The sequence below is a fragment of the Dermacentor silvarum genome, chromosome 1, assembly GCF_013339745.2.
Source record: "Dermacentor silvarum isolate Dsil-2018 chromosome 1, BIME_Dsil_1.4, whole genome shotgun sequence".
Taxonomy (NCBI): Eukaryota; Metazoa; Arthropoda; class Arachnida; order Ixodida; family Ixodidae; genus Dermacentor; species Dermacentor silvarum.
In genome coordinates this window covers 336,415,570-336,431,161 of record NC_051154.1, presented here as the reverse complement: position 1 = coordinate 336,431,161, position 15,592 = coordinate 336,415,570, and the positions used below count along the sequence as shown (strand labels likewise).

General features: G+C 45.5%; 1 protein-coding gene across 1 annotated transcript; it reads left to right on the top strand.

Annotated features, from left to right (window-relative positions):
* The first annotated feature begins 3,570 nt into the window (after positions 1 to 3,570).
* Positions 3,571 to 13,460, top strand: LOC125943296 (uncharacterized). Its single transcript, XM_049662257.1, has 8 exons — positions 3,571 to 4,493; positions 4,568 to 4,798; positions 4,865 to 4,949; positions 6,500 to 6,646; positions 9,274 to 9,525; positions 9,650 to 9,824; positions 12,980 to 13,053; positions 13,140 to 13,460. Exons 1-8 carry the CDS (start codon positions 4,483 to 4,485, stop codon positions 13,410 to 13,412), a joined length of 1,248 nt encoding a protein of 415 aa, XP_049518214.1. The 5' UTR covers positions 3,571 to 4,482; the 3' UTR covers positions 13,413 to 13,460.
* The last annotated feature ends 2,132 nt before the right edge of the window (positions 13,461 to 15,592 follow it).

Below are 15,592 nucleotides of genomic sequence, written 5' to 3'. Positions count from 1 at the left end.
CACCATGGCAGATCCAACTTCCCACACTGGGATGTCAGGAGAGACAACTTCACACATGCATGAGCACAAGTCCTCTTGCTTCAGCTGTCTGGATTTTGTAGTCTGTATGCCCCTGTGCATTTCCAAGTTGGATAATTCAAAGCTCTGCAGTAGTTGGTGCCGTTCTGCGATAGACTTGCATATATTTATGAAATTTTGGTTGCGTCGTGCAATAGTTTTCATATATTGGTGCTTTGCTTCATATCGCATGCACCAATACTGCTTTAATGGGCCAAGTTCACCAATCAGCCGTGGGTAATGTAACATAAAATGCAGCTTCGGAATTACTGCGCCTGGGTATAGAGCAGCAAAGGAAGATAAAAAAAATCGAATTTGATCTTGCAGATATGCTAGATGGTCATGAGGAATCACGTCAGCAAATGTAATGTCTACAATACTTCTAAGAAGTAGGTATACTTCCCAGTGCTCGTTCTGTTCAGGAACAATATCTCCAAACATAAGGGAAAAAAATCTGAATAGGCACCACTTCTGAGAAGCTGTACCCTTGTATGCACTTTGCCCACTAATAAAGGATTTCATCACTTCTTCAGGTTTGTTCTTTTTATCGTGGGCACCAAAAGTGAATGTGCGGATGCGATCAAGGTCCGAGTACCTAATTACCCCATAACTGAGCAGGCCTTGCAAAGTGTGCTTTAATACATGTGGGATGGCTCCCTCAAGCACATCGTGCATCAAGTCCGGTGGAAGTTGCAATGTCACATTGAAATACGTAATATCCGTGAGTGGAGATTCATCTTTAACGCCATAGAGAGCTGTGCTTAGTGGTTTATTTATCTTTGCACTTGCAACATGGTTTTTGTGCAGGGGCAAATTTCGAATCTGAACGTCGCTCTCGTGAAAGGCAATGTTAAACGCTGACCTTGGTGCAATACAAAACCTGCATGGATGACCACGGCTGAAAGAACAAGTGAATCCGCCAAGTCTATTCATTGAAAGGTTATCACCACAAAAGGCTACAAGGATTGCTTTCACCTTTACTGCAACAGAGTTCTTCCAAATAGTGAAACCAGTCATCCATAAAGCTGATACATCATCAACAACCGGCTTCAGGATAACATCGATTCGGTGCTTGATTACAAGTTTATACGGTGCAACTAGCACTACATGGATAGAGCTTAGCTGTGATCTGTACTTGGCATGGATGTTTAACACACTGAAATACACAACAAAAATTTTGTGAATCCCCCGTTTTGACCCCAGTGGGTTAACGATCTCCACTTCGTCACTGTACAGCACAAGAAACAGCGTATACTGCGCGCCATCCTCAAGTAGTGCGTGCAACTTTTCCTTGTATATGTAGCCATCACTAAAATTGCGCAGTAGTGGTGAACACACTCCTATCGATAAGTCTTGCTCGATGTGGTCGCAGAAACTCTCAGACGACATAAGGTTTCGCAAGACACCACTTATAGGAACAAACTGAAACGTCTCACCAGCACCAAGGTCACGTGCTTCAGACTTTACATAGGGCAGGTGGCGCTGGGCGAATTGCTCTCGCTTATATTTACTACTTGCTGCTTGAAAAATGTCATCTAAGAATTCACCAGCAAGTAACTTGCGCAACTCGGTTCCTGCTGACTCCAGGGCGATGTTTTGTTCGACGACAGAAGCGAACGCCCGAATTATGTCGAGAAAAGTAACCTTGAAGTCATTGAACACACTTTCTGTCGTAGAGTGTGGTAGCTTGTGCACTTCAGCAACACGAAAAAAAAGTAAACACAGCTGTTTCTTGATCTTCAGCGCGAGGTCGTCGATTGTAGTCACTCGAATAGCGGGATCAGAGTCCGCGTCACATTCGCCTTCGGTCGTATTCGACGAACAGCCCGATGAAAACATTTCAGTGTTGTCACTCATCGCGTTTTTGTGCGCAGCGCAGCTTGCTGCAGCACCCACCGACGATTCTTCGAGGACCATTTGTTCAACGCCGGCTTCTTGCTCCGTCTCGTCCAAGTCCATATAGTTTCTATGCACACGATAAATGTGCCTGCGATAAGATTCGAACTCATTGTAGGTCTTCGCGCACCCATCCACACCGCACATAATAGAAAAACTACTGTCGTGGCGATGGTCTCTTAGGTGCCAGACGACCTGGCAGAACTTCGTGGACGAGAACGCACATCGTGGGCATGTGTGTCACATGTTCACTCACGGCACTTACGGCTCGATGTAGATCACACACGGCCAGCGCGTTAGAAGGCCAGCTCGTCAAAGTCCACATGTAACCGCGAGCAATGGATACCGATGCTATCCATACCGATGCCAACTTCGAAGCACAAACAGAAAAAAAAGAAAACAAAAAGTTACGACGTTGTTACAACACTGAAAACGAAAACGCTGGAACACAACAAACTATTATTTTATTGTCTTTTTTGTTATTATCATCTCTAACTTCTTTTGTGGTGTTCAAAGCCGAAACGATTCTCGCGCCCGAGATTACTTCCGCTGCCGAGAACCAGCAAAACATGGCCTTCAAGATTCGCAACTTCAACCACAGACAGCGCAGTTGTTTGAGTTGCCTGGAGTTGCCCTCAGAAGGACAGACGAAGGTTATATGATTGGTGGCTAAAATCAAGGCAGCGGTGAAATTTCACCCACCACAAAGTACAAAATATGTTAATAGTCTCGGCTAGGTGGCGTATGCCACCACCCGATTAAAACGGTTCAGCCTCATCCATCCATCCCTCCACGGGCTACTATACGCGCCGTGTCACTCTGTCAGTAGTGTTGCGTTTATTTTTTGTATGTACGTGCTGCTTTTCTCTCGCGCCCACGTGCTCGTGTTTTCATGGAGCAGCCACAATTTGAATATTTGGTGTCCTTCCGAGACCGGAAGAAGTTACTTTCTGCTCATGGACAGACGGAGGCCGATATTTTGGAAGCCTTGAAGAGGACAGATTTTGGCTATGCCTTGCCTACATGCCGGATTGAGGTATTTTGTTTTTCTTTCTTCATCCTGAAGCACATCGAGGTACTACATGGACCTTGCCAGTGGCCTTAGGAGCCCTGATAATGTTCTCTTTGTCGCACATGCTTCAACAGTTTCATCATGCATGCGCTCGTGCTTTTTAAATGTCTTTTTTTTTCGCTGGTGCTGTCGGCGAGAGAAGCGAGCACGTTGTCACGGCGGCGCTGACCGCAGATGTATACCATCTTTTGTCTCCGCGTCGGCGGCGCCCGACCGCGCATTGCTGCCGTTCGCGCTGGCTTTGTCGCGACGGTAGGCTGGCGTGGATCGGCTTTCATTTGCCACGAGTTGGGCAGCGCGCTTGATCGTCATACTATCGAGAAGGCTATGCACCGAGACACGGTGGTGGTAAGGGCCCATTCACATGCGAAGACACCCGTGTATACTTAGGTTTAGGTGCACGTTAAAGAACCCCAGATGGTCCGAATTTCCGGAGTTGCCCACTACGGCGTGCCTCATAATCAGATCGTGGTTTTGGCACGTAAAACCCCATATTTTTTTTTGCGTTGCGTTAAAAAATTATTTGCTGTAGAAAACCAATTTAGAATGCCTGGAATAACTTCGTAGAAAAATAATGTTTTTGACTCTTATAAGCAATCCACTGCCATATTGTAACCGGGTAATTCACATTTTATGTCACAGCTGGCGTCAGGCTTTAGAAAAGGGGTAGCACTCTTCTTCTAGGAGGTTAATGAACATGCCTGGCATGCTGTTGTATTCTACACGCCTCGTGTTCAGGAGAAAGCAGTAAACTATGGAGTATATGCATTCATATAAACCAATTTAAGCAATCGTTTGATAGTTACATAAGCAGTTGCAATGTCCCAATAACTGCACATTGTGATACACTGTAGAAGAGAATGTTTAATGAAAGAGACGTTGAAAAATGTGCTGCAGCCTTACGGTGCAAGCAAAGCAGCCTAAATGGTACCTTGACGGTGCAAAAATATAGCCTTGCAGGTAAACTGCATGCAGGCCTCTGCCATCAGGGTAAATTTGTAGGTGGTGTAAACCATGAAAGTGTTTGTTACACCACAGTGATTACTTTCTGCTGGTCAAGGAACAGTTAAATTTTTTTGTTTGGTTCTGCATGATATAAAACATTGAAATCTCAGTCAGCATTTCAGAAATTTTATTTTTCAAATACTGCATGGCGAGAAGAGAAATTCATGACACTCTAAATGAATACATTAAGAGTTGCTTCATGGTGCTGACTGCACCAAGATGATATGAAGCACAACGAGGAAAGCCAATTCTAGTGTGGTATTCGAAGGAACACTTGATAATTGCTGCATACTTCAGGTACTATGCTTATTTTGGTAACATTATGCGAATGTGAACATCTCAATTCCTTTCAGGTCTTCAATGCCTGATATGAGGAATATATAGACCCGCCAGCTGGCCATGTCTTCTCTGATAAAGACAAAATTAGGCTTGTGTGCAATGAAAACTTGCAAATGGACTGCAGGTTAGTAGCCACATTGCAAATTTACATTGATGTTGGAAAACTTATGCATCACTGACTAGCTTCTCTGTTTTCAGCACAAGTGACAAAGTGACGGTGGTACCTGGAGGTAGCCTGCCTGAGAATGGTGAAAGCAATGGGCAACAACCCAGTCAGCAGCTTACCTGCACTGATGGCGAATATAAGCTGCCGCCTATGCCTTTGGACATTAAAGAGGCAATTGAAAGAACTGAACCTGGGAAAGTGTCCAGCAAAACAAAATCTCGCATTGTTGGATGGATTGCGAATCATTTGATGACTATAAGAGTGTAAGTAGGCATGTATATGTAAGTGTTTAATTCGGTATATGTTTTTAACTTTTGCTGTTTCTACAGCTACCCAGGAAGCCTTTACGAAGCAGCTTCAAGAGCACTGGTGCTGGAATATCCAGCACTCAGAGACACAATTGGCACAGGCTGGGTGAGTACTTGAGCAATTGCATTCTTGTAACTATAGTAGGATGTCATACATGTTAGTGGGCCAGACTGCGGGTGTCCAAGTTCTTTCAACCTAAGTGGAGGAGCACGTACAAAAAGTTGGAGCTCGAGATTTATTTTATTTGAATGCGAAGTATACATGTTTTATATTTTTTTCTTCCAAGCGTGAATATGGCACATGTTTACTTTCGAACATCATGACTATCTAAAAAACTAAATCCTTATGCTCATTCCATTCATATCACGCATAAGTCGAGTTAAACTTGAACCTGGTTGAAAACTGTAACACTGGTACAACCATGAGACTGAATGCACAGTTAATGCGTCACTTCTGAGTCACTAATGGCAAACGTGCTTTGAAGTCACTGCTTGAATGTAGACTTAACACAAACTCGCTTCTGCAACTGAGGTGCCACGATCCATAGCCTCTGATATTTTTCCATTTTTTAATGCCCGCCGAGTGGCGAGCAGAGCAAGCTCCGCCCGTACCTTCTAATTCATGCGCTCGCCACCACGCCGCGCTGCCGCCCCATACCCAGAGCAGACGATGCGACTACTTTGTTGCGCGCGTGCTTGTGGAGAGAAACTTGCGCTCGTATTAGAAATGGAGCTGTGAAATAAATGCGCAGGTTGCACTGTTGCACTGGTGTTTGTTCATGATGTACAGGGGTGATGGGAAGAAACGCAAACAGTGCGGCGCGATGTTTTCATCCTGCTGTGACCCTGGTGGAAATAAAAAGATGGTAGAATAGTTTTATTCTAGTGGCTTCTAGTTCGGGCGCAGGGCACCCCAACCGATTCCACACTGCGGATAGAAAACCAAATCGGTATGTCGAAAGTAATGCAGCATGAAATATTGTCACGTAGGTGACGGTGAGCTGCCTGGCACACAGGTAGACAAAGAAGTAACACTGCGTCGACGATGAACTTAAAATAGAATTTATTGGACGAACTTGTGCCCCTAAAGCAAGCGAACTCGGCAACAGCGAAAACAGCAAGCGCGCGTACGGCGTTCGTCGGACTCTGGCAGCACGAGCGGTGGACCCTTATTTATACCCTCTTGCGTCCAAGATCGAAACGCGTCAAGCGACGCCGCTCGCGTCGGCAGGAACGCGAGGCGGTGCTCGCGTTCCTGGCGTATGGGGTGTGGGGTGCGAGCGCCTCTTGCGGAGAAGGCAGGCGTAAATCGAGGAGGAAGAGGGAGCGCAGCGGACGGCCTCCGCCGCTCCACTGCGCGGGCATTAAAAAATAGAGGAGGCTATGCACGATCTTAGGCATGCCGCTTGGCTACAGCACACATAGTATGCAAGAACCGGAGTTTGGAGTCGGATGATAAAGCTAAAATAATGATGCAGTGATAACACCAGCAGCAGCTAAATTTACCAGGATTGACAACTGTGGTATCATAGGAGGTGAAGTAGCTACAGTGCATTGGGGTTCACAGAGAGTGCTTGGCATTAATAAGTGGCCTTGCTCAATGACAGACAGTGTCCACTGTGTGAAAATCTTTTACAATAAAATCATTCTTTGCAGGACTCGTGGAAAGTCTCCCTCAGATATAAATTGGGATATATGAGAAAGTCTCTGTGTACAGTTCCGGCTGTTCAAGCAGCAAGGGTTGCTTATGGCAAACGCAAGGACACACAAGAAAGCCTAAACATTAAGCGGCACTGTCATGTGGTAAGTGAAATTTCAATTGTGCAGGGTACTTGAAACCTAATTGGAATGTTCAGCCACTTTTGGGTCTGCTACTGAAGTGAAAGAATTTTAGTTTTGAACAATATAACATAATGACTTCAGCACATTATGAAGCCAGGTAAGTATACGGGACATTATTTTCAGTTGAATTGCAGCAACTACAACAGAGGAAAATAAATAGGGTGAACAAAAAAAAGTTGTCGCAGTTTCACCTGCAAGGCGAAGCATCAATTGCGATAGCAAATTTGTAGAGAGCTATACGTAGTAGTGATATCAACTTTATCAGCTGTATAAACTTGGACATGCAGCAGCACCGGCAACACGCAGAACTGTTGTCGACGCCGTCGGCGTTTTGCCCGCGTTCGCTCAAAATGCGTGCGGCGTTGGTGACTGTTGCCGGAGCCTCTGATATAAATAGGCACTTGGTGCCGCAGCTAAACGTCGCCTCCCTTCCCTCCCCCTCCCCCCCCCCTCCCCCACTGCCTCTCGCGCGTCGGAAGAAGGCGCGTTTGCTCTACATATATGGTGATTGTAAAGGAGGAAAGAGACGCCTACTTCTGCAGCCCTTAAGTGAGCACGGCGCAGAACGCGCGTTTGTTCTCCGCCGTGCGTTCACTCCCCGTGAAAGCGCGCGCCCCTCGCGCCCTTTCACTCGCACATACAGCGTTCGGCGCGCGGCGACGATTTTATCTCCATTGACGTCATACGGAATCTCACGGCGACGGCGACGGCAGAAATCTGCTTTTGAGTGTCCATATAATTGCTATCGCAATAAAAAAATTTCATTGCCTGTGACGAGCAACCCAAGAACCTTCGCATTATGCGTGCGATGTTCCAGTAACTGAGCCAAGATGGCCGCTTCCCATCCAATTTATAGATATTTCTGTATGTGTAAACCTGGGCATTTCAGGAAGGGCCGTGGGTATATGTTGATTCATTCTCCATGCTTTTTCATTTTCTAGCAAGGGTACCGACCTGGCCACTTGATGCCTTCAATTAGTATGCAACAGTTTTATTGCTCAGGTGCCAGCTCATTAATGACACGCTACATGATGCCAATTAACTTCCAAAATTTATGTTCCACATTCACCACCATGGCTACGATTGGCACTGGTTGGCACTCCCAGGAATAAAATTGCATGAACACCAATTAGGTGGATAGCTAAGCTGTAGCTCATTGAGTAGAGCATCACATGTTACGTGAAAGTTGTGGGTTCAGTTCCAACCAGTGATCAGCGTGTTTTTCATCCACTTAATTTTCCTTTATATTGCAATTACTACACTTTAAATGGACACCACAAATAATGCCCTCCTTACTTGGCTTCATTATCAGTCTGTTCTCTTCATTAAAGAAACAAGCCCCTCAAACCATTCCTTTTCCTTTGTTAACCTAATACACGTATATAGACCACTTTTGTGACATAGGTACAGCAAGGTGGAATCACTACGAGAACTGTCCTGTACTTTTTTTTCTGTTGGGATTATGGTAACAGATATTTTCACAGGGGAAAGGTCAAGGCAAAAACTACAAATAAATTTTTAAATAAAACCACAGGATAAAAGAAAGTTTACAAAACTGAATATGCAACCCTTTTGCCAAAATATATTTCATATCAGTGGACTGCAGAATGCCACAACCAACAGCTTGCATGCACCATGTTCTCTTAAGACGTTGCAAGTCTTGTATTCTTTTGTCAATGCAGCATGTTCGCTAGCCATTTGCACGACAATTCGTTCCACTTACATCCAAACTAGTTCTGGTACAGCTAGGTTCTGAACACGTGTTATATCCATGTTGCTTGTAGCATAATGTATGTAATTATATGACGAAGTGTTCTAGCTACTGGTATTCCTATAGTTGTACTGTGAAGCATTCATTAAATAATGTGAGCATACCTAATACAGTGAGTGATTGACTATGTAGGACTTATAAGAGCTGTTTCATTAGGTCACACGTGATACCAGGTGTCACAGATGGGTAATTGTGGCAGTCCATTACCTTGTGAACATTGATTAGCAAGGTTCCTGAGAATATCAGACGTTTTTCTCACAATCCTGTGAACATTACTTCTGCCTCTTGTGCTTTATTTCACTGTCTTAAGCAGTGCAGTGTTCTGCAGTTATATTTAGCATCCTGATGAGTAATACAGTGTTAGGTTGGCTGAATTAGATTGTTGTGTTGGATGATGTTCGTGCACTAGTTTAAGCATGACATTTCTTGCCTGTGGCCACTGGCATAGCCACTCAACCCCCCCCCCCCCATACACACACACACAATTTTTGAATTTCGCATGTGCATATATATACGCACACATACAAACACATGCACAAACATAAAGTATGGTCGGACCCCCCCCCCCCAAAAAAAAAACACTTCTGGGCTGCGCCCCTGCCTGTGACAACAAAGGTGCAGGTAACACATAGTGCTTAAATTCTTTCTCCTTGGTCAGCCCTCCAGCTTAGTGCACACTAGTCATACATAGGTCTCATTGTAAAAAGGGCTCCAATATATTTTAACTGAGGAAGAAAAAGATTTATATTATGCGTCTGTTTTCGTGTCATTTGTAGTGATCTTTTCATTGTGCAACATCATGTTTCTTTCCTGTTAGACTGCTGACCTGTCGCAGCACGTCGCGGCTCAACACGATGCAGCTACAGTGAATAGCCACGTAGAGTTTATGATGAACGAAGTAAAGCGGCCTAACTCAGATATGATAAAGCTCCGTGACTCAATGCTGCAAACTCGACCAGCTAGGCAGCAATGGATAAAGGAAATGCGGCCGCCAACAGGAGATGTGCTAAACAAATACCCAGCTTTGGCAAATGCCGAAATGCTGAGCATAAACAACTGTTGTATTTTTGTTGCAGGCAATGCTTAATTATTCAACTGGAATCTATCTATGTAAGACTGTTAAGCCATTTTCAGTTGTTTATATGTTATGAGTATTGGCTGGTAAATATTTACAAATTTTGCCATCATTCTAGCTTCACGAGGAGTTCACCGCCCTCACTGGGGTGAAGTTGGAAGAAAAGATTCTGCAGTTTATTAACCAGTATGGGAACCGCCTTTTTGAGCTTGCAAAATGTCGGCGGTCTTCAAAAGAAGCTATCGCAGGAATTGAAGCGGAACTTGACAAGTTGGAAGGTGATGAGAAGAAATGTACGTGTACAGGCTTGCCAGCTTTTCCATTTTTTTCCAGGGGACATCCGTATTTTTGTGTCTTTCTCGTAGTGATTCCACTCCTGCGCCAACTGCGCCAAAGTGCGCCAATTGGGATTTACTGCGCCATCCTGATACAATCGACGAAAATTGCGCCTAACTGCGCCAAACAGTCTCGGATTTGACGATGTCTATCGCCAATTGCACCACCGGGGAATTAAAACGTTCAACGTGACGATAGGGCAAGCCTTAGTTGCAACCTTAGCTGCAAACAGGTGACAAGAAAGCTCTAGCGCGTATGTCCCAATTAAAGTCACTGGAACCTGGAAAGTACCGCAGCCCTTTTCTCTTAGCCGCTGCGCCGCCGATTGGTCAGTTGCCGTCAGGTGATCACTTTCCACTATAGATGGCGGATCTAAGCCGCGTCGGAGGAGATAAGCAGACAGACATCGCTCGCACACGCCGCGCGTACGAGTCATCAACGAGGTCAGATTTTGCATTTTGTATAATTTAGTGTATATGTAACTTTCGTAGACTTAAAACAAAACGAAAGGAAATGCCCGGGTGCTGCACGTTCGGGTGCAGCAACCGCCGGGAGTCCGGGAAAGCGCTTTTCGCGATACCAGTTAAGCGGAAAGAGCGACAGCAAGCGCCGTGCTATCTCTGGCTGCACCGGATAAAGAGCGACAAGTTCACTCCCACTTGGTGAACTTGTTGATATCGCAAAGCTGAGAAGCTCCTTGCGGTATTTCATCGAACTCCCTAAATGCCATATTGTGATGGAAAAGCTTCTTCGCGCATTCAAAGACTGCGGTTTGCCTTGAGTAAACAAACCGAGGAGATGCTCAGAAATATGCAGAACCGAGCAAACCGAAGAGTGACGCAATACGGGCGGCTGTGTCAAAAATACCAAAGTGTAGTGAGAAGATCGATCGACCTGTCAATGTTGAAAATTAAAATATATATTTTCTCTTGTGTTGTTTAAAACACGAACATGACCTGGTTAATTCTGTTTTAGCATCCCTTTTCTTGTAGTGCAGTCAGGGACTGTTTATTTTTGTAGAAATATATCTGTATGGAACATTTCGTGCGCGGTTAAATCAGTAGCCACGTTAGAAAGCGATAATATCCACGCGTATAAACGATTTTGTGGCAGCGCTTAATACCTAGTCATCTGAAAAAAAATCTTGTGTGACACACGAGCATCGGGATCGCTTTGCATTTAGAACGGGTGGTGCACAGTTGAATGCTTCACTTTCCGAGTGCAGTAGCCGACCGATTTTCCGGACTTCGCGGGGACTGAGAAATCGAGCAGTCCGCAAAACCGAACAGTCCGAAAAACTCGCCCCCCCACCCCCTAAGAGAAAAAAATTATGAGGCTTAGAGCGGCTTAAGAAAAATGTCGCACTTTCGCCCAAAAGGCGGAGCATCGATTGCGATAGCCAATTAATAGACAGCGGTACGAAGTAAGGATGTTAGTTTTATCAGCCGTATAAAGTTGTAAATATGCGCTTACTAACTAAATAAGCACGGTGTCACGCGCGCACAGGTTACATGAACACATCTCACTCGATGACCGCGGGCATATTGACCTTCGCGCTGTCTATTCTCTCGCTTCAACGCGGACGTCGAAAAAAAAGGGGGGGGGGGGGAAACGGCGCATACGAAGCTAGTGGCACTCGGCGCACTCCCTTTGTACCCATCGCAGATCGCGGGCGCACACTTCGGCCACATAGCAGATCGCTTTCAAGATACGGTGCCTGCGCGGCAGCTCCGTCGGCAGCGGCAAGAGCAGAATGCAACTCCCCACTGTCTCCGCCGCCTTCTCCCCATGCCCCGCGAGCGAACGAAGTCCGCGCGCGCCTCCGGCCGCCTTGCGGTTGCTGGCTGACCCGCGCAAGCTTTCACCCGCAGACAGCGTACGGACCGAACAAAAAAAAAAGAAAAGAAAAGCAAGTGCAGCTTTTTAGAACGTTTTGTCGGCCAAGGAAGAGCGCGCATGGCCTCGGAGACGAGGGCATAGCGTGCGTCTACGGATCTTCAAGGCTTACAGGGGGGCACTGGAAGCCAAGCCAGCGGATAATCCAACATGGCGGCCTCCAAGATCGGGTAGCGTGGTTCGGAGCGAGCGATTTAGTCCGGAAAATCGAACATTGGCTCCTATATTCGTCCGAAAAATTGCTCGCGAAAATGCATTAGCTCTATTGGAATCCTGCCGGTACATCTATGAAGTCCGGAATATCCAACAAGTCCGAATTTTTGGAGTCCGAAAAATCCGTCGGCTACTGTACTTGTAATTTACATCGTATCTAGCTAAACGAAATGCGGTTTTGTTTGTGGATTTCACAGCGCCCACTGCGGCAGCCATCGTGCTGTTCTTCCCTGTAGCAAGCCTAGAAAACCCGAGGAAGAGCTGCTCGTCTTTTCCGCGCAGTGTTGCCTGCGCTCGCTCCGGCGGTTGCGGTACTTTCAGAGTTCCAGGTTCCAGTGACTTTAGCAGTGCCACGAGCGGCGCCGACGCGGTGTCTGCCTTGCAAGGTGGCTCGACGGCAAAGTGCGGTTTCTGCCGAGGCTCGCGGCTTCAAGGTTAATTGGCGATTCATTGGCGGACGTTATCTACTCCGGAAACGCAGCTAGTAGCTTGTTTGAAGCGCAGCATGACGTGGTTATAACTGCGTGCCGCCAATGTGTCCATCATTTCTGTTTCTGGATATTACCGATGGCATCTGGGAAAACTAGCAATATACGAAATGATATCAATTTGTGTCTGTGTGTGTCGCATGCACACAAGTGCATTTTTTTCTCCACGAGATCTGCAATAGATGGAAATGTTTACGAAGCTTCTCGTGAGAACATAAGAATTATTCAGGTAATTGAATGTGAATTGCAACTCGCTTTTTCGAAATACTTCAGGATGTGAAAAATCAGCTGCTCCAAGCTGCTCCAAAATGCCAAATTGCCTGCTCCAAAGTGCTCCAAAATGAAATTTCTGATGCTCCAAAAATTGCTCCAAATCATAAGTGCGCAGTAGCATCACTGCACAGTATGAGTATGGCTGCAAATACCACAGGCGTGCCCAGGCTTGCATTTACGTGATGTATAAGTGATTTGTGTTCATAGTGTTTGTCATTGCCTAAGAAACTTTTGGGCAACAGACCGCTTTGCAGTTGGCGTATTTGAGCTGCTGCCATTTCTCCTCAAGGAGACACCTAGATTTCTGCAGGGACCGGTGAGTCCCTTTTGCATTACCTTTTTCATATGAACTAGTGTATTTCTCATAAGTAACGCTGATTTTCTGTATTCCTTGTTTTACAGGACACCTACCCTGCCCTTTCATTCAAGGGCGCGTGTGCTGCTACGGCGACCGACATCATTGCTAGTTTCGAAGGGTTTCAAGAAGAAGCGGTAGATATAATAGCAGGCATGACTGCACTTATAGAACTTTATTGGGTTTTTGATGTTAAGTACAGCAACGTCAGCAAAAAAACGTTCACTGTTCTTGAACATTTTTGTGGCCTACCACCTACAAGCACAAAAAAGATGCCACTAGTGATACGCCTGATTTCATCACTTGAACAGACTGCATAATTGCTGACGTGCCAGCAAAAAAGGACAGCATAGGAAACTTTATTTCCGCACCGCGAGAAATCGTGTGTTCCACGTTTTGGGGAACCATAAAGTGTCGAAATATGCTGCTACAATAAATATTTTGAAATGTAAATGCACTGTGTGGCACATTTTTCTCCCGTCCCGTCAATTGGAACGATGCATACTTCTGCTCCTGCTAATGCCAGCAGTATAAACTTCTGGTTGTTTCTTTGACACTTGGCACTGTAATCACAAGTGTGTCCATGGCTTCTGTGTGGTGTACTTTGTGGTCTATATAATATATTTACATTTAGATATTTCTCCGCTCGTAACAGTTAGGTGTTTTGCATCAGGCTGCATAAAAAATGTCTCCTGGATACCACAATTCTACCTCTTCAGCTTGATGACTTGCATTGGCAGTTATTTTACCTATATAATGTATATCTATTAGTTATTTATACGCTCATAGTTTTGTTATAGTCATTACTACTATCATTTTATAAGCAAAATAAGGCCGCCACAATAATCAATTCAGTTAAATAGGTGTGCACACGATTATGTATGCTAACTGCTGCAGGCATCTGGTATGTATACCTCCTGGTACCAACCGCAGTGAGTATATGGGAACATAGCAGCAGTTGCTAACATATGTTCGTTTTATAACATTGGAAAAAGGTAGTAGCATTTCCTACTTTTGGGTAGCAACGGCTAGTCACATGTTACTACCTGCTGTCAGTAACAGCAATTGAGGGTAGAAACTGTTACAACCCTTGCTCTTACTAACAGAAGGTAGTATTGGCAAGGGTAGTAACAGCTACTACCCTTGTCGTTACTACCCTGCAGTTAGTAACAGCAAGGGTAGTAACAGTTGCTACCTTTGCTGTTACTAACAACAGGTAGTAACGACAAGGGCAGTAACAGTTACTACCCTTGCCGTTACTAACTGCAGCGTAGCAACATATGTGACAAACCGTTACTACCCAAAAGTAGCAAGTACTACTACTTTTTTAAGAGTGTATGCAAGGTAGGCTGTGTCAATCGGAGATTCATCTAGCCCAAACTATCTTTGACCGGCGGTGTGGGGTTAACATTTAGATGGACTGCAATAATTGTATGTGCTGCAGATAACAAGTCTAGGCCGGATGACGCCTCTGCACATGCGTCTGTTCTCTCTCTTCCTGTTTCTCTCGCTTAGTTTACATATATTTCCGAGCTGGAAATAAACGGTGTTCTTTTGGTGCCTGCGATACTGGTCTGAGGTTGATCTCGTAGCGGCCGGCCAGGGGCCGGTAGGACGTAACAGTGGCGACGAGGATTCTGCTGCTGCAGGAGACCAGCATAGGCCCACACGACGGCCAGGCAGAACCTGAACATACCACGGCAGTGGCCCATAGGCTACCGGAATTCGAAGACGAAAAAGACAAGTGGCAGGCGTACTTAGTCAAGATTGAAGCTTGCTTTGAAGCGAATGATGTGAAGGATGATACTAAAAAAAGAGCCCTGCTGGTAGCTGTGCTTGGAACAAAGACAATAGGAATTTTCACCGGGAAAGTATATCCACAGAAGTCTAACGCCCTGACCTACGAAGAAGTTGTGCAGACTTTAAACAGCTACTACGACCGGGTGCCGAATGAAATTTCTGAAAGCTTCAAGTTTTTTCATCGATGTCAGCAAGAAGGAGAATCAGTACATGCATTTATAGTGGCTATTTGGAAGATGGCACAGAATTGCAATTTTTCTACGATGCTGGACAGAATGATTAGAGACCGTATTGTGTGCGGCGTCAGGTCCAAGAATGTGCAGAAGCAGCTGCTAGCAAAGAAAGATCTGAACCTACAAGAAGCCGAGGCCCTTGCCCTTGCCGCGGAGAGCGCTGAACGCGATTCACAAGGAATTGCTACGGACACAGAACAGGCGAGACTCCTAAAGCTGAAATGTCAACATAAGTCGCGCACAAAGTCGCCGGGCGTGCAACAATGCAAATGTTGTGGGAATCAGGGTCACGTCACGATGGCGTGTCGACTAATCAAGAGTAGATGCTTCAAATGTGCACGGACAGGGCATTTAGGCACAATGTGTGCGGTAAACGAAAAAACAAGCAGAATGCTTGCAGTAACGACACAAGCGGTAGAAACTGAAGATAGTGATAGCAGCGCATCGCAGATCTGGTCATCGACAAC

Excerpts from the sequence above, each read along its gene's own strand:
- LOC125943296 (XM_049662257.1), top strand. Across the intron at positions 9,825-12,979 it reads GGAAGGTGATGAGAAGAAAT|ACCGCTTTGCAGTTGGCGTA; the intron begins GTACGTGTACAG and ends TTTGGGCAACAG. Across the intron at positions 13,054-13,139 it reads CTAGATTTCTGCAGGGACCG|GACACCTACCCTGCCCTTTC; the intron begins GTGAGTCCCTTT and ends CTTGTTTTACAG.